The 26,678-nt window shown below is 43.4% G+C and overlaps 2 protein-coding genes and 1 long non-coding RNA gene across 3 annotated transcripts; 1 reads left to right on the top strand and 2 right to left on the bottom strand.

Moving 5' to 3' along the window:
- Positions 1-1,560: 1,560 nt before the first annotated feature.
- Positions 1,561-9,500, bottom strand: psmc1b (proteasome 26S subunit, ATPase 1b). The gene is made up of 11 exons (XM_037086613.1): positions 9,394-9,500; positions 8,801-8,854; positions 8,513-8,609; positions 8,049-8,173; positions 7,772-7,957; positions 7,342-7,470; positions 7,023-7,119; positions 5,288-5,477; positions 4,503-4,654; positions 2,687-2,841; positions 1,561-1,934 (listed from the first exon to the last, which is right to left on the bottom strand). Exons 1-11 carry the CDS (start codon positions 9,394-9,396, stop codon positions 1,800-1,802), a joined length of 1,323 nt encoding a protein of 440 aa, XP_036942508.1. The 5' UTR covers positions 9,397-9,500; the 3' UTR covers positions 1,561-1,799.
- Positions 9,501-9,800: 300 nt separating this feature from the next.
- On the top strand, positions 9,801-26,293 carry LOC119012625. The gene is made up of 3 exons (XR_005072537.1): positions 9,801-10,015; positions 14,694-14,866; positions 25,957-26,293. It is a non-coding gene; the product is annotated as an uncharacterized LOC119012625 (long non-coding RNA).
- kcnk13b (potassium channel, subfamily K, member 13b) lies at positions 10,056-25,508 on the bottom strand. The gene is made up of 3 exons (XM_037086614.1): positions 23,295-25,508; positions 18,147-18,934; positions 10,056-14,832 (listed from the first exon to the last, which is right to left on the bottom strand). Exons 1-3 carry the CDS (start codon positions 23,629-23,631, stop codon positions 14,677-14,679), a joined length of 1,281 nt encoding a protein of 426 aa, XP_036942509.1. The 5' UTR covers positions 23,632-25,508; the 3' UTR covers positions 10,056-14,676.
- Positions 26,294-26,678: the final 385 nt, after the last annotated feature.

Here is a 26,678-nt window from a genome sequence, read left to right as displayed (position 1 = left end):
TCCACTCGTTCGACATTCACAACGAGGCTCCGGCCAGTTTAACCAGCCACCGACAGAGCGGAGATGCCAGGATGTGTTAAGTTTTCTTTTTTTAAACTACATTTACTGGAATTGGCAGTCGCTGAGTTCACTCACCTTAAACCGCCTCTTACCCTTTAAAGACGATGAATTAAAAACAAAAGGGCCTGAGGTACTGAGTGTGAATTAGTCAGCACCCACACAAATGTTTGAGTTACACCAGTGATTGTAGGATTTGAACAACAGGAACATTCATCCTTGAAAAGCAGCTTTTTTTTGCTCAATATGTGGCGTGTTGACAGTTTTTCTCTTGAAGGGGCCCTCACCTCGTCCCTTGATGCGTTCGGGGACTCATCTTAAGAGCCTTTTTTTTTTTTTTTTTCTTTTCATGCAGAGCACAATCTGTACACATCGGGAATGAACAGCAATGTGGATGTGACATTTCAGAGAATGCCAACACCATCATCAGCCCCCCTCCCTCTCTCCCAGCACATCAGTATCTGTGTGCTCACGGGGGCGGTTCAGAAATACCCGGCCCAGAGTTTGCCTTGAGCTGACAGGGCAAACGCCTCATTAGAACGCACGCCCCTCTTCTTGTAACCCTCCCAGCCTCTCCGGCCCAACACGCCACGCTTGATTTAAATGTTTTTTTTTTTTTCTTCATCCAGTTGCTGAATGTGCTGCGATGTATGAGCTGCGGTTGAAATGCGTGACTGATTTAATAAGGAGAGAGTTTTCTGTGGAGGGGGGCTGCAGCAGGAGCTTGGTCTCTCCCCCCCCTCACTCTAGCCCAGAGATGGCCCCTGTAAAGTGGTTCGATGCCTGCTGCAAGGGGGCCACTTTCTGCTGAGCACTGAGTTACACATGGCTCCACATCAGGAGGAATTAAATCAGCAGTGCCGTTCTCCGCATGTCAGGACTGCAGCAAGGGGCAGCTTAGCTGGATTTACTTAACCGTGCTGTAATAACGTAAAGGCTGGTTTGAATAGAGGACAGCAAAATCAAAGCACAGGCTGCTCTCATCCCCCTGCCTGGTGCAGAAAAAAAAAACCCCAAACATGCAGCAGAATTCACTCCTCTATTGCTAAGGAACAGTTATTCTAACACTTCGGAGTAGAGGAAGACGCTACAGTCGGTGTGTTTTATCTCATTCTGTAACCCTGAGATTTAATTATGCGTACTTGCTCAGTTGTCAAAGTGTGTGGGAGTCATGTGGAATATTCTAGTAATTACTGAAGATGTGTCTTTTTAAAAAGGAGGGGATGGGCGATTCCTTCAGAGTTGTGAAATTTACAGGTAAACTGTTCTCAGGTATGCAAGAAAGACAAGTAAGGAGAAAAAGTAAACATGGTTTTGCAGATTGAGACAATTGATTCTGTCAGCAACACCAATGGCGACAACAGAGACTGAATTAATTGAATAATTCATGAGAGTAATTATCTAAAGATATTACAGCACAGCGACGAACTCGATATATATGAATCTAATGTGAAGCACAAGGCAAACAGATGCTGCCTCTGTACCAATAAAAAGACTAAAAAACAGATGAATAACACCTTTTATTTTCTGTCCTTTTTTTAATGTTTTTGTCTTTACACATAACGGTAACAGGAGAGTGGGATAAAGCCAGACATGACGTGCACAAAATATATCAAAACTCTCTCTGGGGGAGACAGACAACTCAACTGCTGCCTCCTCTCTTTCACACAACGATAGATAGAGAAGGGAGGGAGGGATGGGAGGGAGGGGAGTTCAGAGTGATGAAGTTAAAGTTTTGAAGGTTAGAGGTAAAGCCCCTCCGGCGTGCCCTCCTGCTTCTTATACAGGACGTTTTCCTTGGACTTCTTGAAGTCCTCGTTGGTGACTTTCATACGGCGCTCGCGTAGAGCCATGAGGCCTGCTTCTGTGCAGATGGCCTGGAGGACAGAGGGGGGAGAAACAAAAATGGAGGGGAACAAAGGTCAGACTCCAGTTTGACTTAAAAGAATTAGACTAAGTGGAAAAACAAACACTGCTCTGCTTTGTCTTGTCATGAGACAACAGGGTAAACTAGTAACTCACGCGCAGAAAACATAACAAAATGGAGTTTAAACTAGTAAAATGTGGAAGCAGCTGGTTTGTAGAATAACCAGAAACACTACTGTTCATTTATTTGACCTGATAAATACGTTTCTGCTTAATTCCAGCGTTTGTTAATGACGTTATGGAAGATAAGTAACTGAGTGTAATTCTGTCAGACTCCACAAGAGGGCAGCAGATGTAAAGCTTGAAAAGTAGAGTAAACACTCTGGACTGATGTTTTTGAAAGGAGGATCTAACACAATTAAATAAGTGTTGATGCTACGATAATGTAGAATTGTTGCTCCCCTTCAAACAGCTTCATACGGTTTTCTCCTTTCTGCTGAGCCACAGTGTGAACGGGCTCACTGCCAACAACTCACACAATCAATAAGTGGCTGGAGTCAGAGACAGAGTACATCTACAGGGCAGGGGTGGTGTTCGATTGGACAAAACCCCTACCGGGCTGCTTACACCACCCTTCTGGTTAGTCTGTCCTTCCATAGAAGCCAATACACTTGGAGGAGTGAAGACAGAACGGTACCGACCAGCTGTTAACCCGAACAGATCAGAGGGAAAGCCACCTGTGGGTGGACAGTGCTATCCTTACCTTAATGTCTGCTCCTGATAGGTCGTCTTTAGCCAGAATGAGGTCATCGAGGGTGACATCATCTGCTACTGTCATGCGGCTGGTGTGGATCTGGAAGATTCTCCTTTTGGTCTTCTCATCCGGCAGAGGAAACTCGATCTTGCGGTCGATTCTCCCTGAGGAGGAGGGAGGAGGAGAACAGAAATGTCATAACCTGCTGCTTTGAACAGCTTCTTACAGTCATTTGGCAATTTTAAATGTTTATGACATTTTATTCCGTAGAAAAATGCTAATATTTCGTGCATAAACACAGCAGTGTGCTAGTTCTTAATCAAACCCTGATCATGTTTGGTTAATTTCTCAAATATTATGAAAGCAATTAAGGAAGCTTGTTTGCCTCTGGGCTGCTGCCTGCATTTTACTTTTACAGTGTACAATAAAGTAAGCTCCTGGACATGCAGGTGAATGACTCGCTAGTCAGCTGGATCGGGGACTACCTCACGGGGCGGCCACAGTATGTGAGATTGCAGAGCGCCATCTCAGACACCGTACTGAGCAGCACGGGGGCTCCTCAGGGGACAGTTCTCTCGCCCTATCTGTTCACACTGTACACCTCGGACTTCAGGTACAGCTCACAATCCTGCCATCTGCAGAAGTTTTCGGACGACTCTGCCATTGTGGGCTGTATCTCAGGGGATCAGGAAGCTGAATACCGAGGTGTGGTGGACAGCTTTGTAGAGTGGTGTGGACAGAACCACCTGCAGCTCAACACGGGGAAAACCAAAGAGCTGCGGGTGGACTTTAGGAAGAAGAGTAACCCTCCAAAACCAACATCAAGGGTACTGAGGTGGATATAGTGGACTGTTACAAGTATCTGGGGGTCCATATTGACAATAAACTAGACTGGACAGCCAACATCAATGCCCTCCACAAGAAAGGTCAGAGTCGCCTCTTTCTCCTGAGGAGACTCAGGTCTTTTAACGTATGCAGGACCATGTTGCAGAAGTTCTACCACTCAGTTGTCTCCAGCGTCATCTTCTACGCTGTGGTGTGCTGGGGCAGCAGGGCTAAGACAGCCGACGCCAACAGGCTGGATAAGCTCATCAGGAGAGCTGGCTCTGTCCTGGGAGTTGAACTGCAGTCTCTGGCAGAGGTGTCTGAGCAGAGGATGCTGAGGAAATTGCTCAACATCCTGGACAATACATCGCACCCCCTGCATGCAACACTGGACTCCTACTGCAGCACCTTCAGTCGCAAACTGAGAGCACCGAGGTGCTCCACAGAACGCCACAGGAGATCCTTTCTCCCTGTGGCCATCAAACTTTTTAACTCTTCCCCCTTCTCCATATAGGACAATGAAAATATCCCTGCACGTCCACAAACACTTTAAACACTTTAAGCTGCTGATTCGCACCTTATCTGCTATTACATGTCAATAGCTCATGTATCTTTTTTTTATAGTTGCAATTTACTTTTATTTCATTGTATTTTTTATATTATATTTTTGATTTCTATTTGATTTGATTTATACTGTTTCCTTGTACTGCAACCCTGGCACAGCAATTTCCTTCGGGATTAATAAAGTCCTTATCTTATTTGAGTAACTGATTTTATCAGCGATCAGCTGATCACATGAACTGCAAACAGTCTCGGTGCACAACTGGTGCAAGTCTGAATGAATTAATAAATGATTTAGTATGTGCTGAGGTCAAAGTAATTACTCCAGAATTATGAGGAAGAGTTTTGTACAGTTGAGTGTAATTTCTCCTTCCTGCCAAGACTCAGACAGCAAGTCACAACTAAAGATAGACTAAGACTCATTCAGACCACCACTGACCAGGTCTGATGAGGGCTGGGTCCAGAGTTTCTATCCGATTGGTGGCCATGATGACTTTAACGTCTCCCCGCGAGTCAAAGCCGTCCAGCTGGTTGAGCAGCTCCAACATGGTCCTCTGGATCTCCCTTTCACCGCCAGAGTTTGAGTCATACCTACACGACACAGACAGGAAACATTTATCTTCAGCATTTATAGAATCCACTACACCGACCTACATCCACACTTCAAGGACGTCCATCCTGCAGTCTTGTTTTCACTAACCCATTTAGCTGAGTTGTTTGCAGTCTTTTCTCTGTGAGGTAAAAAACCCTGGCTAGATCTACAGCACAAGCTCATTTATTATTTACACGAGTCAACAGAAGTCATTGATTCAAATCAGCCAATATCCCACCCACAATTTTACTGTCGCTGTCCGTTTGTTCTTTCCTGTTAGCATAATGTAAAAATAAAGACTTCGATTTTATATTTTCTGCACTGTGAGTTGTTCTCAATGATCTTGTCATCTTGTATTCAATGAAAGAGAGAAAAGCTACAGCATTAACTCACACTCACCTGAAACACCAACATTCAAAGTGTGATGTTCATACTCAGCCTGACCTGTTAATATGCCCTCAAGCACCGAGTAAAAATAAAACTGCGATATATTAAAGACATAGCCAGGTATCACACTTACTCATCCAACACCTTGTCATCCACCTCTGATTCCTCACACCACATGTGACATTATCACTGCTCCCAGTCTCTCACGTTCTGTCTAAAATAGCTCCGAGCAGACATTTATGTACCTCTTGGTGCCGATGGCATCGATCTCATCGATGAAGACGATAGAGGGCGCGTGCTCCTCCGCCACCCTGAAGAGCTCTCGGACCAGCTTGGGCCCGTCGCCGAGGTACTTCTGGATCAGCTCTGAGCCCACCACACGCAGGAAGGTGGCTGATGTCTGATTGGCTACAGCCTTGGCCAGCAGTGTCTTACCTAGTAAGTGCAGAACAGTTCAAGTACAGTTGGTTAAGAGTTATCACTAGTTTTCACTCAAGCTGCCCAATATCCAGATACATGTTCTCAATTACTGATATTTATTAGTGAAAGGGTACGATGATTTGCTTCATTCATTCATAAACTAGTTGCAACGTAACATTCACACAGATGATTAGTGATTAGTACCAGAAATAACTAAACGTATGCATCACTGTAATGCACACGGTTTTAACATACAATTGCTGTCTACATAACTAAACCTGATTGGTATTAGAAAACAATTCTCTATCCAATTTATAGAGACAGGCAGAGGTCAGCGTCATTATGGCAGTATGTGGCAGTAATAGATGGTGATAATATAAAGATAGAAGGGATTCTATATTCCTGTCTCGTTAAAAATACAGCTTGGCAGCCGCAGCACTGCAGCCACTTCAGGATATTACAGCAATTATAGAACGATTACAGGCACACGTGTCTGATAAGTTCTCACAAGTCTCCCCAAACATGTCATCTGTGCATACTGCTCTCAGACTGACAGAACGTAGGAGGTTACTGACACTTTTACCTTCCCTGCTGTGGTGCCCTTTTCAAAAGGTCTCTAATGGCCGAATGGAATTTGCAGATGATGTCAAACTGGTAACAAGGCCTTCCTGTCTGAATTCCTCTAAATAACACTTCATATTAATGTGACTGAACTGGAAAATCAAAGGGAAGGGTACACGTTTAGGTGTCGTCCTGGTAGCACACACTAAGAGCTTATGGTTTAGGGAATAACAGTGACATCACAGATTATTGTCTAGATGCAGAAGAGAACTTTCAGACAGACAGACAGACTGATATACTTTATTAATCCCAAGCTGGGAAATCAGAATCATTTTTTTGATGATCACTAGTTTGATGTGGAGCACACGAATCTTCCAATTTTATTGGTCTAGTCTTCAGTTATCTTTTTATTATATCTCCACAACATGGAGTAAGGAGGTTACTGTTTCAAACAATCATGGTATGTGGGTCATAGCCCATACATGTGGATTACACAGCATGTCATTTTTTCCACGCCCAGAAACTTTTAACCACTAGCAACATGTGCTGAGGTTAGCCGTCACACTATTGTGAGGTAAAATTAATCAACAGGCAGAACGCCTGAGTCCTGATTTGTTTGGAAACAGTTCCTGTCTCCAGTCAGCTACAATGGAGTGAGTGTTGTGGAAAACACAAGGACACCGTGTTGGCATTGCTCCATTGTTGTGCGATACACAGGTGTTTGAGTGCTTTGAATGTTTAAATATAGCCGCGGTGGAATTTATTCAAACACTCATCCAACTGCACTAGCTCCTTATTGATATATTTATTTAGTATTTTCAATTTGATAGCATAAAATATGCTTTACTGCTTTAAAACCTATAGCAAAGGGTTTGTACAGCGTAATACAGAATTGTTCTTGTCCTTATCTTTATAGTATATTAAAGTAAGTAACACATTTAAAAAGAAACATAAATTCTGCTTGGATTTTATGATTACTGGTTTAACAGATGCACTTACCTGTACCAGGTGGTCCGTACAAGATCACGCCTTTGGGGGGCTTGATGCCCATCTCTTCATAATACTCTGGATGTGTGAGAGGCAACTCCACTGACTCCTGCATATAACAAGAAAATCAGACAGTCAGCCTTAGTATCTAACTGATTAACCAATACAAGAAACTGACATGACCACAGACCTAACATCCACAGAGATTTTGGATCTTGTATTTCTTTAACTGTTAGCCTCCCTTGTATGTAGTTTTACTTGACCATTTTCAAGTTAACAGTTTAGTCACTGGTCTTTTAACACAGCAGGATGAAGCCCTTTTGTGACATACCTTGATCTCCTGGATCTGATTGTCCAGACCTCCAATGTCAGCGTAGGTTTCTTGTGGGGCCTTCTCCACTTTCATCACTGTCACCAAGGGATCGGTGTCATCCATCAGCACCCCAATCACAGCATGAACCTAAACATGGTGCACAAAACAGGGATTTACAACCAAGTACAACCAAGAACACAGGAGGGTGAAAATGTTTTAATTTGTGAAACCTGATTTGGTGAATTATAAGATACTTGCTGATGACAGATCAATGACTTGTCACTGCATCACTAGTTACTGATCACTTAGTTGAGAAACACTACAAACTGTAATTATTTGCTTTTTATTGTCTTGAATCTGACTCTGTAACAAAGATATCTGGATTCAAATAAAAGTATCGTATTTTTAAGAAAGTAAAACTAAATTACGGATTCTCACTGATATTTACCTTGTGGTTGAGCAGGACAGAGCAGCCCGGCTCCAGCAGATCCTTATCCACAAAGGACAGGATGCTGACGTAGTGCTCAGATCCCACTGAGGTGGAAACGATGGCGTGGTTGTCATCGATGATTTCTTCTAGAGTACCCACAGACATGGGGGTCCCGCGCAGGTCATCCACCTTTGACCTCTCCTCCTGTATAAAAGATAACAGGATTATTGTCTCTACATTAAACCCAAATATACAGGGCAAAAGTAAGTTACAGAGATATATAACAAGGACTCACCTCCTGTTTTTCCTCCAAAGGCTTCATCTGCTCCTGGTTCCTGATGAACTCCTCCTCCATCAGTAGGTAATCTTTGATCCGCTCCTGCTTCAGCAGCTTTAGGCGGCACTGAGTGTGAGGAGTGACTGAAACACAGGCCAGCAATTGTCAAGGCTACATGCAAAATAATTACATAAACGTACTTTTCCTTGCTTGTCAGTGGCATGCATTTTCAAATCTCACCATTTATTTTAAATACCCCATCTTGCCTTCCTTTTTTAACTCAGTAGTGCCATTTAAGTAATTTCAATAGTATTAGTCTTTCTATTTGGAATAACTGCCAAACATTATCCCCAGTTATATCCAAGGAGCTCAATAGAACTAGGCAGGAGAAATAACAACTCTTCTAATAACCAGCATATCTTCAAAAAGGCCACGGGACAGACAAAACACATTTTCACAACTGTTCCTTTTCACTTCCTTACCCAATGGTAGTTTGCTAGCGGCATCTGGTCCCTTGGTCTTCTTCTTTTTCTTGCCAACTCTGGTGGGAATGGGAGGCTCATACTTCTTTTTCTTATCCTTCAATTGGCACAGAGTAGGGTGACATATATCAGAATAGGTTATTTATTGGCAGAAACACATATATAAAGTTTGGACTAAAACCTGTAATAGACCAGTGTTTAACAAACAGCATGATCAAATATGGAGGATAATATTTAGCTATCAAAACAAGTTCAGACATTAGCTGACAGAAGCTGTGTCATTCTCACCTTGTCATCCTTCTTGCCTCCCCCTGGACCGTGGCCTCCACTCTGGCTTTGACCCTGGGAGAATATCAGGCATATATTAATAAATCTGAGAGGAAAAGTAATATTCAGAGTATTCTGGTCGTGATAGACAGCGACATCCGATCTTTAAAAAGCGAATTAGCTGTTTACAGTGTTGCTAGCTTAGCTCCGCTACCTGCACAATTAGCTGTACTCAACACGTTGACATGAGCTTACATTGAAGCGAAGACAAACTCTGCGACATTAATGTCATCCACGAAGAAATATGACATACTTAAATAATAATAAAAAGAGGGAAAGCTGCCGCTCCAATATGAATGACTCCGCTAATTAGAGCTAGGGTAACGACTGCAGCCAACGGAGAAAAAAAGCTAACGTAGCTAGCATTCGGCGAGTAGGTTCATAACTACTAATAATTCTGTTATTACCACACAAACAAGACATACACCCACATATACCTACATGTCAGCACTCATGTTAACGTTTCAAACCCTATGGGTTATGCTATATGGGCGAATAACACGTTTTAGTAAAATAAATATACGAGCCGGACAGAAAATTGCTTGCTCACTTACCATTGTTACTTGTCGCTCTGAAGTGACGTCAGAGGCTACGGCACGTCTGCAGGGCCAAACAGCGGGAGAAAAGCGGGTCGCTTGTCGCCGCCAGCATGAATGACCAGTCCACCGCCTTTAGTACAATTCTGTACTGTCAAGGTTTAATTTGTAAAATTAACCAAATATTTTTTAAACGTAAAACCATTAGTTTTTCATGCAAACACTGACTTTAAGTCAGCCAGCCTTCTTTCTTAATGTTTCTTATAGTTCATTTTAAAAATAACATCTTCCTCGATGGCAGCCATAGAGATTTTTTTGACACATTTCCTGTACATTTAAATAAAATCTATTTGCAATATGCTGTATAGCATTGGACAAGATTATAACATGGTGACATCATTCTGTACCTTTAAGTTGATTCCACAGTTGGCTGCATGTTTAAGGACTTCAGGGTCTCATCTGTTGTTTTAATCAAAATGCTCCTGGAACTTCATTACACTAATTTAAATGAACCTCACATGCGTTGTCATGGATACTTGCACATTATTGCACATTGAGGCTGACTATCATTCCTGTGAGCCCTCAGAAGAGCATGTGAAGAAGCAAACTGTCAACTGAATCCTGTATTTTCAACAACACAGTAAGTTTTTAAATGAGAGTTTATTAAATGTTTTGAAGATGAACAAAAGAACAAACGTCCAGCATTCTCAGTACTCCACGGTACTGCAAAGAGGGTGAAATAAAAGCATTTTTCACTGTGCGCATGTTTGACAGGCACACATATTTCACAGAGGTTATTTATTTATCTTGTTTGTTTTTACCCTCCCCTGTCACACTCATGCACATGATAAACTGGTCATCATGCACACAACAACATCAACGCATGCCAACCATCCTAATGAAGTCATTAAGACAACATGCTAATTGTTGAGGGCTCTCAGTAGTGGTGCAGCTAGTCCATATGGTCTAAGTGCAAAGCTGCTGAACAGCCACTGAACCTAACTGGGTCAGATTCATTATCAGTGGGCTTGCTCTCCTTTATATTACACATCATGTCATGTTTAAATAACTGCTTGTTCCATTAAAACATCACAGTTGTAATGAGGATTATACATCCACTTTCATTTTTCCTCCATATTACTCACAGTGTGGTCAAACATCCTATTCAGCAAGTCGTAAATCAGCTATCAGGTCCTCACACCTTTTGTGAACATAATAATGAAATAGCCACCCATGAAGTTTATACTAACTGAACCATGAATGGTATCAGCGCCTCTGCAGCACAGCAGAATCAACCACATTGTCATGTCCTGTATGATTGTTCCATTAGGGTGTGTTTGAATTGTCCCCAACTCAGTGGAGACGACAGCGGTGTCATTGACTCTCTGGGAGTTGTCGTGACTCAAAAAAAGAGCGCTAACAATGAGTCTTTGTATGTCTGCATCTGTGCGAGTCTGTCTTGTAGCACACACGCACACAGACACACAAACAGACAGGAACACACAGGCAATTGTTCAAAGCTATTATTATCTGTGTAGGCACAGCTTCACTGACATATTCTCTGATTCTCTATTAGGCGATATTTTTTGTGTGTGTGTGTGTGTGTGTGTGTGCGCCTGAGTGTGTGAGTTTGTGTTTGAAGCATGCGTGTGCATGAACACTGGCAAAGCCTATCAGAGTATTCTGTCTGAGGTGAGATCGTCTCCATAGCGAAGAGTGGGCACTGTGAGATTTGAGTTATTTTCGCCAGTTCTGTTATTCTGCATGAGATATCGGATTTCATTATTAAAGGAATTCATTGTTATTTCATCCTGCTCTACTTTTAAAGAACTGGCTCGCTGAGTCTGTTGCTGATATCTCGGTTTTAGTACTGACGAGAGGGAAGTGTTCACATGCAGGTGTAAAGATAAACAGAACAGAAGACAAGACAAGAAAGACTTTGATTCACATCTTTAGTATCTCTTGAATTTGGAGGAGCAGTAAGCTGCAGATTGTTGAATGAGCCTTGCCCACACACAAAACAAAAGCAGGTTTTTCTTTTCCAGCTATTTGCTAATGTCACTCCACGGGGTGATTTGAAACTCTGTCTCCGGCTGACTTTTCCCAACTGTTGATTATTTTTTTTCTAAATAATAATCTTGTTCTTTTTCATGGTTTCAACCACACTGTGCTAAAAGATTGGGACCAAAAGCTGCATGCATGGCTGGGGCTGCTGCAGAGTAAACTTAATATTACATTACCCTAAATTCTGATAGCATCCTGGACGGCCTTCATCACAGCAGGGAAACACTACATAGTGCATGTGGTAGTGCCAGTGATGTGTATCCCAACGCACCCCTTGGCCCCATCACCCTAATCTTGCAGAGATAGAGGGGTAGAGCAAAGTGCTATTGCTGATTTGTGCACATCAGTCCTGCATTTTAGCAAACATCAATGTTGCAATAACCCCTACTTTGATCATATATGATAGACTGGCAGGGAAGGTGTCCTTCCAGTGGACAAAATATGGTGAAGTGACCTCTTTTCACTATAAATATATATCATGTTTCAGCAAGTTGGTGCCCATTTTTATTTTTTCACCCGTGCCCCTCAAATATCCTGCTGCACCACTGCTCTTACTACTATCTTGAAGGGGAAATCAATGCTTGGGGAGAGGGGTTACATTCAGCGTCTCTCTTTTTTATACAGTTACATACATCATCCACTCTGCATATGTTTCATTAGAGCTGTGTGCCGCCCGAATCTCACCTCCCTCTTCTCAGTTTGTGCTGTGGACTGAAAAGGATTTTGCAGCAGATGACTCACACAGAAAACATGTTTTTTTGTTTTGTTTTTTTTCACAACCACTGGGAATCCTCTTTAAAATTCGAGTAGACTCTGCACAAAAACATGATATCATTCTTGACGTGTTTTTCTTTCTGCAGGTTTGCTGCCCTGTCGATCAGGAGAGAAACACACACAATTATGTTAGATAATCTAAAGCTGTGCTGGTGACGTCAGAAGTGGAGCCTGGAGGATTTTTCTCACCCTGCAATTTACCTCTCAGATACATTCATAAGGAAAATGAAGATGCCTATACCATCTTCATAAACCAAGTACAAAATAGTGTCCACAAGTGGTTCTGCCTCCTGGTTGAATCAATGTTTTGAAGAGTCTCGGCCTGTTTTGCTCACTGCACTTACTGTGAATCCAGAGAACTGTACAAAAAAATACTGAAATTAATATAATGAGCCCTGGAGCTTTTTTGCTGAACCTACGTGTACGTGCACAGACACCACCAGGGTGTGAAAATGTCTGCGTCTGTGTTTGGAGGCTGTGCAACCACACAAGTAAACAGTAGACTCACATAATAGGTTTCATCTCAGACTCAGGACAGCAGCAACCATTCAGCTGTAGAGAGGTCTGTTTGGCTTGTAATCAGATTCTTTTGGGTTGTTTTTTTTTGTCTTCTCTTTGCTGTGATTATAAACGAGAACAGAGCCGACGACGGAAGCTATTGAATAGGGTACAATGTGCCTGTCGCTGAGTCGTGAACGCTGTGAAAGAGGACTAATTGTGAAATTACGCAATCTATAATTAAAGATAAACATTCAATTATCCATGGAGCAGGTTTTAGTTTTTTTATGTAATAATTACTGTTAGACACACGCACACACAAAAAAACCCCAAGGAAAATTTTATGAAAGCAACATTTTTTTTTCTCATTAATGTCCTTTACAGTCACAGATACAGCAGAGTGGACGTGGGTAGAGCCATAGTAAAAACTGTCAAGTGTTGTGGATGAGTGGAAGTTGCATTTAGGCGTGAAGTAGCATGTAGTGCATCAAGACTTTAAGGCTTGTGTACAAGGGCGCTAGGCAGGTGTTTTTATCACCATGGAAACTGAAAAACCCCCGTGAAAAGATTCCTGCACGCCGCTGATCCAGATGTGACACTCACAACAAGCTATCATGCATCATTCATGTAGACACGGATCTTGGCAGGGAAAGCTGGCTGAGAGGGCTTGAGTCTTAAGCTGTAGCTGCTGAGGGGTCAGGGAAAGGTGGTGTTACGTAGCCATGGCCCAATTTACACCTGGAGCAAATCTGCATCACGAGTTATCAGATCGCAAGTGGACAGCTCTGAGTTTGTCTGTCCACACCTGGCACTCGAACGCGTCTCCACATGCGTCTCGAGTGAACACTTGTTGTCGGCTCTCGCTTCCCTGCTCTGTATGCAAATAATCATGTACATTGTTTCTGTTTCCAAGGCCCTGTTCCGACCTGGTACCAACATGCATCATCAGTGGGGACAACTCTTAGTACAGGTGTGAAAACCCTGTTTCATGTTCATGCGTCTTGTAACCGCAATTGTCCCAGACTACCTTACGAAATGTGTGATTTTAAGGGTAGTTGTGTGACGAGAAACTTAACAAACTGTGCGTAAACAGCTACGCCACTTTCAAATACCGTACCTGTGCCTTCTTGTCAATTCTGCTTTAAATGCGACATATTGAGTTGTTTCACTCCTTGTAAAAAGTGTGACTTTTCACATCGTGCCAGCCGTGTATCTAAAGTCTAAAGTGCATCTTGCCTGCCAACATTCAGCAGCTGTTGGAGCAAACTGTAGCAACTAACACAAAGTTTAAGACAGAAGACGACATTTTATTGATGGTCAACATGTTCAATTTTACAAAAGACATTTATCAGTATCTGATATAGGCTACTTCTTTGTTTCCTGTGGCGAAATTCCCCAGACTTCCTTCAAAAAAATCACTCAACTTACTAAATTGCTGTGTTAAGAGACATTTTAAACTTTGTCAAACGCTGTTTACAACAGATGCTTAACTATTCAGGCCTTCTTGTTAATTCGGCAAATGTTTCATATTAAATCATCTTTTTACCAGTGATGCACGTGTTAATTTGCAGATAGAGCAAGAAAGAGAGATTTGATCGCAAGTGGTCACTGGAGACGCATGTCATGTTTTGATGCCGAGTGTGAACTGGCAGATTGGTCGCTGTCCACCTGTGATCGGCTCACGCAGGACGGATGTTAACACCATGTGTGAATTCCTTCCAAATGTAGTCCAAGCATTCAAGATCAATCTGTCCCCAGTGTGTCCTGGGTGCATTCACACCTGCGCTTAGAGAGGTCCCCTTGTGATCGGATCACCGAGGACGTATCTTAATGTCAGGTGTAAGCATGGCAGTAAATGAGCTCAGATCTCTTTTCTTCAGGGAGGCAGTCCACAGTGTCACGTTGTCCTTGAACTCGTCCTCTTAGCCTCTTTGTATCCTGTACAAAGGATTCATGCTGTTTCCCCTATCTGTCCACGCTAGTCTCTGCCAGCCGGTTGTTCATGATGCCGAGGGCGCCAACCCCTCCCGAGAATCCGTTCTGCCGCGAGCTGGAGCCGGACTGGCGCGGGTGTCCGATGGCCATCTCCGAAAGCTGCTTCTGCATAATCGCCAGGTTCACCTGCAGGACACAAGATGCATAAGGAGAACGACAGGTGAGGAAATATTTGTTCTCTGGGTTTGAAGTGTAACCTTTAACTAGTAAAGTCTTGCGAAACAGCCGTGTGTTGGCGTAAGAACATCTGACTTCACAGGTGTGATACGAGGCTGGCAGATGGTGTTTTTTCCTCTCCTCACTCCTCAGGAGCGTCGATTCAAGCGAACAAAGACGACTGAACAAGTGTGACTGACTGAAACCAGACATTTACAACTCCCACACACACACACACACACACACACACACACACACACACACACACACACACACACACACACACACACACACACACACACACACACACTTCCCTTTTAAAATTTCTCTAAAGAAAAGGAAGAGACAATTTGTGGAGAAATTACACAACCGGTGTGTAATGCTGTTTCGCTGGAGTTCAGTCAATATTAAATCAAACAGAGTGGAGCTGTTTCACACACACTGAAGTGTATTTTACCCACATTGATCCTGACTAAAATGTATCCTGAAGGCTGAGCCTACTTACTTTACAAATCCTCCGACTTCTACTGTGATGCCACTCTGAGATTGACATTCTTTAATTTTTAATGAAATGTCAGACACATATTGGATGGATTAGCATGAAATTACAGACCCTGGTGTTACTTTTAGCATGGATTTTAATATCTCTGCGCTACTTGCTGCATTAGTGGAGAGAGAGTCGGGCATCAGTGCGTAGAACCAGAATATTTTTATATAATGTTTATATCGATCAAACCAGAAGTTTGTGGAAAGACAAACCAAGAACTTTTTTTAGTGAGTTTTATTTAGTTTATGTTATGGACGGATCAAAGCTTCCCCAAAGGTCCTGTTGTGAACAGGGATTTCTGGAGATCTAGGTCGCAGGTAATCAGGAGCTATTGGGTGCACCTGTGATCTTCTCCCTTAGGTGGCTGCAATCAGTCAGCTGGGAGACTTTATTAAAGGGGTTCAGTTCTCCTGCTCAGATGGTCGCGTGTCTCCAGGGAGGCAACACCTTCAGTCAGCGCTCTGCATTTTCTGTTTGGGTGAAAATCTGAGTTGAGCATGTTTGAGACTTTTCTTTCTTATGACCCAGTTTCTCTGATTTTGATCTATGACTCTCACTTCATCTTTGGTTTTCGGGCCCAATGTTTTGATGGAGTCAGTGGGTGGCTGTGGGTTTTATTCCCATCACCACCTTAAAGACACCTTACAGACACTGGGGGACCAGTTTGCTTTGACCTTCTTTGTGATTTGTGCAGAGCTTTGTTAATTTCCCGACATGTGACCCCTGTTGAAATGAATGTACGGTGGCAGAAAGATATTTCCTTCCTTGGCATCTTGTGGTTTTATTCCATTTACATGCTAGACTAAACAGCAAACTGGTCACTTTAACATCTCAGACTATCACCTCAGCTCTACAATATGGTATCAGAGACAGGAGGGACTGGGGCTAACTGCTTAGCATGCTAACTTCACTAGACATCTCAACACCATATAAATACATAAATGTGTTTGGCATAATATAAAGGTTGTTGTTGTTGTTTCTTCTTCTCACTCTGAGAAGGTCGGTGTGTTGCCTGCTGCTGCCTCCACCCCTCCCTCTCACCTCTTTTCCCGGCACAACATGTACAAAGCCAGTTCTCAGACTTTTACAGGCATCTCTGATACTCAGCCTGAACTACCACTTCATTCAGTCATTCATTCATTCATTCAGTCATTCATTCATTCATTCATAAAATAATAAATCGCTGAACAAATCAGTGGGTTCGGACGTCAAGGGAGAAAAGGGAAATGACAGTCAAATTGCTGTCAATTGACTGTAATATGAATTCCTGTTCCAGACAGTCATGTAGAGCACTCATGTTACGAGTCCGTTCTGAGGCTGGTAAAACGGTCCCATTGTGCTGATTTTTGTTAGCATTGTAACACAAAAACACTCATTTTTAAAGAAAACACTGGGAGGGAGACCGACAGAACCGGAGGGAGGGATCTGAGGATGAAGCTGCAGAAGGACAGGCAGACGAACTGAAGTTCAGCTCAGCTTCAGCTCAGTCTGGATGAGTGAACGATTATGTGGCGATGCATGCACCGTAAGGATGACTGTGAATGTGAAGGTCTGGTGATTAGACCCTTTGTGACACCCCTGTTTAAATGCACTTCAGTGGCCGCCAACTCTCTGACGATGCTGGTCATTTTCCTTCCGTCTCTGTGCCTGTGACTTTGTTTACAACGACTGTTCATTTGCATAGGAAGGGGACAATTTTGGGCCGAACGAATGTGTGCAGATATAACGAGCACTGAGATAATTTTCTCTTCGACGTGCAGTACAGGATGAATTTCACCCTTCGTGGTTGCTTTCAGAATCACACAGGTTCTTTTGTCAGATTTAGTTGCTGTGAAATCCAATTGCCCATAACTATCTATAACCATGCTAACAGCTCTGTGCGTCCACTTGGGCAGTGTCATCATGCTAACATGCTCAAAATGCCAATGCTAACACGCGTATGCTTAAGAGGGAAAATACTTATCACAGTCACTTCTGCTTGTTTGCTAATTGGCATTAACACAAAGTACAATGGGATGAATTACTTTACTTTAGCTGCTTCCTTTCTTCCTTTTAACCACATCTTGTCAGACCACTGCTACATTCAGTCAAATGTACATGTACGTTTGTGTTACACAACGTATTTCTGGACAACCTTGTGTTGCGTTCCATTCATATGTATGAAACCTTGACATGCGACACACAGACGAGGTACACTGTGTGCAGCAGCTCCACCACATCGTTCCACAACAATATCACCGCTGAAGAATGGCCCCCCGAGGGACTCCTGAACAGTTCTTGCGGCGTTCTGTCACCACAGAATGCTGTTGCCATGAGCTGTCCTTGGTTTGCACTGCATTGCGTTTGGATGGTGCACCTCAAGTAACATCCACCTGAATGCCGAGACCCCTGGTTTCCCAGCAGAACATACCATTGTAGTTGTTATCGCAAACACTGATTTGTATTAAAATGTGTCTGCGCTCATGCTGAGTTTCTGCTTTTGAGAATTGTGCAAGGAAGCTGCAACTGAGCATTCAAAATTCAATTCAGCGTATGATGACTGAGAGGAGGGTGAACGAGGAGATAATGGCCGCAGGGAAGCAAGATTACTGACTCAGTGTTCTTTCTGTAACTTGTGAGCAACATAATCAAATTGCTCATCCGGATAAGTGAATATCTTGCATGTAATAACACATACGATTACATTAGCCAGGTGGAATAGAACACACGCTGCCTGCTCCAGCCCCAAATCTCTCACCTTGTTGGCCGCTAGAAAATCCCTCATAGAGATCATCTCTCCGGACATCCTGCGCCCAGTGTCGGTCTCGCTCTCGTTGATGGCGTCCGTCTCGATTGAAGGGTCTCTGCGGGCGCGTAGGTGACCCGGGGCCACCACGTTCCGTCTGGGGTGCCGATGCGGGTGATGACCTCTCCTGGGGAAACAACAGCGACAAGGAGCCTCCAGCCTCCTCAGCAGCCAGTTCAGGACCTGCTTGATGACGATGGAGATGACGTTGAAGAGGGAGTAGATGCAGCAGACGCCAGTTAGGATGAAGAAGAAGTTGCCCAGTCGGTATGCAGCTGTGGCGTGGCCCTCGTAGACGACTCGCTGGCTGCTCACCATGTCTCCAAAACCGATGGTGCTGAAGGCCACGAAGCAGAAGTAGAGCGAGTCCAGGTAGCCCCAGCCTTCGGCTGCAGAGTACATGAGCGAGGCACAGCAGGACACCAAGATGGCTGCTGCTCCTAGAATGAGCATGACACAGTAGACTGAGGGCTTCCAGCCAGCCAGATCCTCACCTTTCCCTCCCCCACTTCCTCCGGCTCCACCTGATTTGTTTCCCCCGGAGACTCGCCGGCCATTTTGTGGGAGCACGGCTTTGTTGTGGCGTCGCTCGTGGCAGGACTTGAGGACGACGGCGATCACGGTGATGACACGTTCCAGAAAGAGGTTGAAGAAGAGGATGGTGGCGGCGCAGCCGAGCAGACCGTAGAACATCAGGAAGACTTTTCCTCCAATGGTGGCAGGAGTGGTCATCCCGAACCCTGGATACACACAGAGAGATCGAGCAATGAGCAGAAATCTACAAAGTAATACCGCCATGATCAAATGAAGGGAATGCTAAGAAGATGAGTTGAGACGGAATAAAAGCATTGCCTTCAATTGTAAAGTGCTTAGTTTTACTCCACAGGCGCACACTTACAGATAAAATTGAGCGTTAAGTAAGTGAGTGGCTATTTGCAGAGCGAATGCAGTCATTGCCTCGAGCCGACGCACCTTTTAAACCAGACTAACATCGTCTCGGTCATAAACAAAGATGGCTAATTACTGATCTAGTCCCAATTCACTGGGTTGCCATTGGTGACGCGCTCTCCCTACTCTGTGTCTCTTGGCCACTCACTCACTTTAAGAGCTGAGGTGTTTTCAGTCCAAGCACATCACCGCAATCAGTCCCAAAGTGTCGGCTCGTCTAACGTTTTCACAGCATTCCCGTCAGTTATTTAGCAACTGAAAGACTCACTGGAGCCACTTCACGGCTCATTTTGAAGATCTTCCTTCCACTTTCAAAAAAACGGTTCAGATCCATTTAACGGTTTTTGTGCCCTGAGGGGGGAACAGAGGCGACGTTTGTGTGCGACTTCTCCTTTGTCTCACATGAAGTGGCAGATGAACAAAATGGGAGTCAAAGCGAGAGGTCTTCTATCGACTGCACGGATCTCAGTGATTCATCCCCCTTTTTCATCCCTCATTTAACACTGAAAGCTCAATGAAGCACCGTCTCTCCGTCTGTCGTCCCTTTTCCAGTTTATTACATTCAAAACACTGCTGGACATTTGAACTATTTATTGCAGTTTGGTGGCGATTACACATCTACACACACTGTGTTTTGTGGTGCGATTAACTGACTGCATATTGACGCAGCAGTGTTGCATTCATAGATCATGAGAGCTCTTCTCACCAGAAACACAGATACAGGAAAAAAAAAGAAATAAAAATGTTACTGTACGTCAAGAAGAGAAAACACACTCCGCAGCACGACTAATTACTCACAGTGCCCGAGGTAGGCTTCTCGTGGAGGATTTGATTGCCTCCGTATTTGTTCTCGAGCTGCTAATTTGGTTGGAGTTGTCTTCCAAGCACAACGATTAAGCCAAATGGGCAGAGTTTTTATAGCCATGTTTGCCTTTCCTCATTATTTCATAAGCTGTCTTGAATGAATGTGATGCTGGTGACCTGTGTTACTGCGGCAGACTGACGGTGAAAGCTGAGGGGTGCTGAGTCGTGACCTTTGTCTCGTCAAACACGCTTATTTGCTTTATTACTTAGAGTTACAGTTTATGAGGAAATTGATTTCACTCTCGTATCTGTGAAGCAGCAACCAGCAGCAGGTTGGCTTAACGTGGCAAAGACGAGAAACGGACGAACAGCTTGATGGGCTCTTTCTGAAGGTGATTAGCTTTATGTGCATGCTCCGTCTCTTCTTCTCCGTTTTTGGTGATTTTTAAGCGCCACCTAAAGGCTGGAATATAAACTACAGCATGTTGAGTCATTTACAATGGATGTATTTGGACACAAATATTGAAACGATGCAGAGAAAAGATCATTTTGGTACGTGTGGACATGGTCTAACTGACATCACACCACCAGGCGTGTCATGTTTCACACTTTGTTCTCTGTAAAGGTTAAACAAACAAACTGGAGGTACCGTGAGGCTGCCAGGCTCGCTGTTGCACCCTGTTTTCAAGTATTTGTGGTAAGCTAAACTAGGCTATCAGGCTGCTGTTAGTGGCCTTAAACTGGAAAAGCAATATTTACGGGCATTACTTGAACGTATCTCAACTCTGTTTCTGTGAAATTATCTTTTTCTTTCTGTCATTATGTAAATTCTCACTGTTGCTGTGGAGAAGATGTCGCTTAGAGGCACAAAACGCTTTGCCATAAGTTCAAAATGTATCCAGAGTTCAAAAGCAAATAGATTTTATGCCATTCACTGAAGTATGTGCTTTATAAGTGTCTGTTCTGACCGTACAAGATTATCCCTCCTCTCCTCGTCCATATATTGATCCCAACTCTGACACACACTGTACTCCCCTTTGAAGATACAAATGACGTGCGAGTAGCTGGATATAGCTGGAGGGCTTTCCCTCTGAGCAAATTAGTGTCCAATATAATCAAAATTTCCGAGATAGCTGACATGAATTAAATATCAGTCGTCTCTCTGATTTGTTCACTTGCCACAGCTGAATTCAGAGTAGTAAGTAGGATATCTCTGCAGGAGGTTACAATGATGATGACATCAAACGGTTTTACGGCGATGAATCTGTCATCGGTAAGTTCAGAGACGGGACGCAGTCTCAGGTGAAAATATTAATCAGCGGGGTACGTTACTTACACTGCTGCACCTCCGACTGAGCAACACGGTCAATGTTTGTAGAGCTGCGTGTTACAGCGTTCTGGAGCTGCAATGTATCACTGATCAATGACGCATTTTCACATCGAAGGATACATGAACGCTATTTGATGATATGTGTGATGAAGTCTTCAACACTCCGCCTCGGGGAAAGTGCAGCAGAACGGCTGCTGGGGGAGCAGAGGAATACAACATCTTTGAAAATGAGCATCTTGAAAACTGTCAGCGACTTTCAGGATTCACAGGATCACTCCTCTACTCGTCTCTCTCTTTTTAGGTAACTTGGAACATCCGCCTCCAAACACGAGGACTGACTGTACCTCGTATTAAAATGTGTTCATTTACTGACTTCATACACTCTGGCCCTTCATCTCTGTGACCCCCATTAAGACACTAATGGCCTCAGGGCCAGTCGTTTTAATCAGAGGGTCTGTCAAACTGTCAGTCATCATGAAGCGACTCGCTTCAATCATAGATGTTGAAACGGCACAACGCACCAGCCGCTGAGAAGAAAACAACAGTGAGAAAAAAAACAGAGTGTTCAAGTGTGAATCACTGTTATTCACAACAGCAGATCAATAGATGTATCGCCACTACGTACAACCGTGCTGCTGGTTTAGAGGGATTGCTCTGTTTCTCCACTCTGGCTCCAAAACAAACACAGAGGCCTGCGGTGCTCTCAGACAGCCACAGCTGAAAAGGAGAACCTGATGTCAAGGATAAATGTTGCTCTGATGTCGGCATTAAATTGCCTTTTCTCAGTCTGGTTCTGTTGAATTTGAGGAATCCATTCTCAGGCACCGAGTCCAGACAGAGACACGTTGCACATCTGGACTTACTGACAGTTCTTGCGACATAATCTCGACGCGTCAGACAGACGGAGGTGTGAGAAGAGATGCACGATATGGATTTCAGATAATTACCTGCTTCTTATGTCATCGTTTTAGCTAACTTCCTGTCCGTTGTGTGATTTGCAGTCCCTCCAATCTACATCACATCAACACAGCTCTCCCTCCTGATTGGATAAAGAGGGCACAGATACCAGAATATGTACTTTTCTCTTTTACTGCATGAGCAGGAGGAAGAAAGAGACAGCTTACTGACGATATACTGCAATATAGAGCTATTTAACACTAAAAATATCACTTTCAGCAGCTTTAATTTCACATTTTTGTCTTTTAAACAGTTCCTCGTCTGCAGCAGATGCACATGTGAGGATGTAGTGATTGAACATGGATGACATATAATCCATAGCTCTAAGGTTTCTTGTGTTAAAACTCTTCCACTCCACATTATTAATCAATCATTTATAGGCTGGATATATCCTGTGTAATTAATTAATTGCTTCATTTTATTAGAGGAGTGTGTGCATGTTGGTTCCCTGCACGGCTTAACAACGGACCAACATCAATGCTGCTGTGACGAGTCAGAAAACATTCATGTTGGGGAGCAGATTGTCATCTGGGTTCATGAAAACTGAGCATTAAATGCAGCTTGATGTCAGCGTACAGCAGCTCGATCCAATGATTAATCAATGAGCTGAATTTATCGCCAACAACTCTGATGAATTATCAACTGTGTCAGTCATTTTTCAAGCAAAAGTGGCAAAACATCTGCTGGGAGGAGCTCCTGAACTGTGAGGACTTGTCACCTTGTTTCTGACATTAGTAACAGTAAATGAAGAGGGTTTTGAACTTGGAGACACATTTTTCCCACAATTCTTTGACATTTTATGGACTGAAGGGATGAATTGAGCAGCAGAATAATGGCTGATGACGAGCCCTGTGTGGGAGAATTTGTTAGAGACTTCACAGAAGATGGAAAACTACGCAAGAGTCAATTTATAACATAGGCAGTCACATTATGGAGAAATTAAAGATGAACACGCAGACAGAGCGCAGATAAGCTGTGATAACTTAAGTTTATGTTTTCAGATAAAGCTGATGGAGCTGATGGAGCTAACTGAGAACAATGCGCCTGTTTCTCCACCTCACCGATGGTCGACACCACAGTTCCCACGAAGTAAAACGCGCCGGTGAAGTCCCACCGAGGTCTGATCGTGTCCACACGGATGCCCGCCACGTTCGCCTCCTCGTAGTTCCTGAGGAAGTTGTTCAGGTCCTTCTTGCTCAGGTTGTACTTCTGGCTGAAATGCTCGAACCTCTGCGTCCAGCGCTCCTTCGCCTCGCGTTCCTTCGGCTGCTCCAGCGCGGAGAAGACGGCGGCCCCGCAGAGGAGGTAGATGACGATGAACAGCGCCAGGAGCAGGAACCTCGCGTTGTCCTCGTTTATCGGACCGGAGCCGCAGCAGCAGCCGCTCCGACATGCCATTATGTTGCTGTTGTCACCGGGGGGAGGCTGCACTGACGGACCTGTGGCATGGTGCTCTCGAATAAAACGCACAGCCCTCGAAAGAAATCATTATATATATTTTTTTACGGCAGAAAAGTCCTGCGCAGTAGAGTTTGGTTGTTGTTCTTGAAGCAGGATATTATAGATCGACTTGTCCAAAGCAGTGGCATCGTTCCTCATGAGCTCCCAAGTCCCAAACCCTGCATCCAGGCGCGTCCTCATACGACTCCTCTGTTCATCTCCACCGGGCTGCACTCTTCAGTCTGCGCTGACAAGATGCTCAGAGAGGCGAACAGCAACCTGTGGATGCAGAGAGTCGTGCTGCTGCTGCTGCTGCGCTCTCTCCGCTCCTGCCTCTCCAAACAAGTCTCCACCCCTGGGCGCGCGTTTTTACGCACCGCCGGCGCAGGGATCAACTCGCAGCCTCTGTCCATTCATCGGTCTGCTTCTGTCCGATCTGATGAATTCAGCTGCTAATCCCCACCTTCAGAGCTGAATCTCATAATGAGTCTCAGACCGACCTGGAAATGTTCGACCTGATCCCAGACCGCGGAGGTTTGATTCGGACAATATAGAGCGCGTTTGCATAGCGAGATCAATATCACTTGACCTTTTTGCACATTCGGATGAGGGATTCAGGCATCCTGCTCGCGCTTACCGGGGGGACGATGTGAGCAAATGTCATGACGGGGACGATGGTCCGAGATAAATTATTCAGGATCACAGAGACAACAAAGAGCTATTTCTGTCAGACATGATGATGATGAAGATGATGATGCGTCCACAGCCTTTTCAGAGCAGCAGCTTACCTACTGTAGGTCACACTTTACCACCAATGATGTATGTTCAACATCACAGAGGGTTAAAGGAGCAGTATGTAGGATTTCACATGAAAATAACCATAAGAATGTGCCACCTGTTGATTTCACACTCTGAGCATAGAGAGGGCAGCACGTGATCTGCTAACTGCTGCCAGCTGTACTCTATACATCAATGACCGCAGCTGCCGTTAGCCTGTTAGCTCAGTTAGCCGTGCAGCTAGCCAGACTCATGGAGGCTTCATACTGCTGAGAGTAGGAGGTTTTCAGACGCCGTGCTAGCAGGTTAGCATGCTAACTTCAGTTGACAGGACACCAAAACAGTTTTTTTTTTATATTTACATTGTGTTGATTATTTTACTTATTAGAATTAATACATTGTGCAGCTTTTTAATTTAATTAACTCTTCATTCGGCAACAGCAACATGCTTACTTTGCAAGAACTTATAATAAAAGTGTGACATGTAAAAAGTTGTTAATATTACACATATAGAAGCATTTAAAGGGGGTTATAATGGAGGATGTGTCACCTGTATACATTTGTAATAATGTTAATAATGATAAATAATAGATGAGACTTGTGAATTCAAAATATTGAATTGAATGTTCCCTTTATAATAAGATGAAGTACCTCAGCATGCTCAGTGGTGACTTTTCTAATTAGCATCCTACAGCATAATAATAAATAATTAGTGAAAACATCAGCTCATGTTTCTACACCCGGTCTGAAAATGGAAGTAATTTTCTGTGTCCTATATTTGTAATTACTGTTGTGCAACACAACGACTGGCAGCCTTTGGAGCAGCAGCTCATCAGCTTTGAGTGTCGTCTGTGATTGTTCCTGGTCGAGGCCACAGCAAGAAAGAAAAGCGTGCATGGAAACCCTTTTTATACTGAGCAGAGACAGCGGTTTAGTTTGTGTCTATAATGCTTTATAATGTACCTATAACACATTTTAATCATAGTTACAAGAAGTTTTATGTAGAAGTTTTTTATAACCAGTTTTTAATGTCTAACATCTGCTTATACTTGCATAAAATCCACATAACAATAGGGATTATAATGTTCTGCAATAAGTACATCTTAATACACTGTGACTCTTAAGTTATTAAGCTTTGAATTCACCTTACCAAGTTATTAGAAAATAAAAAAAAACGTTCCTGTGTTGTGATTCTTATGAAGCGTTCTGATTATTGTGATTGCTTCTAACGGCACTATAATGTATTATAAGTATGTTTTAGTGCAGTAATTAGTTATGACACTTTCTTTAAAGCATTATGAATATTCACGAGTGCCTATTACATGATTTAACAGCCTTACAGTCGCATTATAGACGCACAGGAAGTGTTACAGACGGCTTTAACTGAAGGAGTCGGATCTTTCATGGCCATTCAAGTACTGAAAAGTTGCTTTTTAAATAAGATTTATTCCAAAGAAGTAGTTAATATGTAAATTTGATTGTAATCTCTATTGTGTCCCAATTCAGGGGCTGCATACTTCGAAGGATGCGTTTGAAGGCCAATTGAGTCACAAAGCTGCACAAAGGCTGTCCCAATCTGAAGACTCCTCCAAATGTTCCTCCTTTTTGCCTCTTTTTGGAGGATGCACTGCTACTATCCTTCGCAGCCTCCCATCGTGATGTATTGGTAAGAGTGGGAACATCTGGTGATGCAACCAGGAAATACCCAGAAGGCGAGACCGTCCCATTTAGCAACAGCTGACACGGCCTTCGAAGGTTGCAAATGGTCCGGGTCCTTCGAAGGATGCAGCATCTGAATTGGGACACAGCCTATATTTGGAAAAGTGACTCAGACATAAATAAAGTCTTAATGATGGAAAGGCAATAACATGAGGAATGTTTTATTATAAGACAAGTATATTTATGAGAAGGTCATCTGTTTGTATGGATACAACTTAAAATCATGCACGAATCTTTAGCAAATGTGCTAAATTGCCTCAAGTGCCACATTTAGAAAAATCAGAGAAGATGGAATAGAAAATGTGTTTGGTCATAAAGACAGAAGATTTTGTCAGGGGGTGAAATCGGTGGAAATTAGAGTCATTACAGTCACAAAAGACGTGGAAGCAATTAAGAAAAGAACAGGAATACCTGATAAAGTGATGCAACAGTGAAGGTAAACAATCTACCTGAATGTTTACTGTGCACAGTGACTCACGATCTAATTACAGCCGTATCCTGACAGATTT

Source organism: Acanthopagrus latus, chromosome 22 (genome assembly GCF_904848185.1).
Source record: "Acanthopagrus latus isolate v.2019 chromosome 22, fAcaLat1.1, whole genome shotgun sequence".
In the NCBI taxonomy this organism is placed as follows: domain Eukaryota; kingdom Metazoa; phylum Chordata; class Actinopteri; order Spariformes; family Sparidae; genus Acanthopagrus; species Acanthopagrus latus.
Note: the sequence above shows the minus strand (reverse complement) of the source record. Positions and strands in the feature narration are given on the sequence as shown.

What these genes read in the sequence shown, in the direction of transcription:
- psmc1b (XM_037086613.1), bottom strand. An exon ending in CTGTCCTGCTCAACCACAAG is followed by an intron (nt 7,471 to 7,771) that starts GTAAATATCAGT and finishes CACCATGTTTAG; the next exon opens with GTTCATGCTGTGATTGGGGT. An exon ending in GTACGGACCACCTGGTACAG is followed by an intron (nt 5,478 to 7,022) that starts GTAAGTGCATCT and finishes TGCACTTACTAG; the next exon opens with GTAAGACACTGCTGGCCAAG.
- kcnk13b (XM_037086614.1), bottom strand. Translation starts at nt 23,631, where the DNA reads ATGGCATGTCGGAGCGGCTGCTGCTGCGGCTCCGGTCCGATAAACGAG. An exon ending in AACTGTGGTGTCGACCATCG is followed by an intron (nt 18,935 to 23,294) that starts GTGAGGTGGAGA and finishes GTGTGTATCCAG; the next exon opens with GGTTCGGGATGACCACTCCT. An exon ending in ATTTTCTAGCGGCCAACAAG is followed by an intron (nt 14,833 to 18,146) that starts GTGAGAGATTTG and finishes TGTGTCCTGCAG; the next exon opens with GTGAACCTGGCGATTATGCA.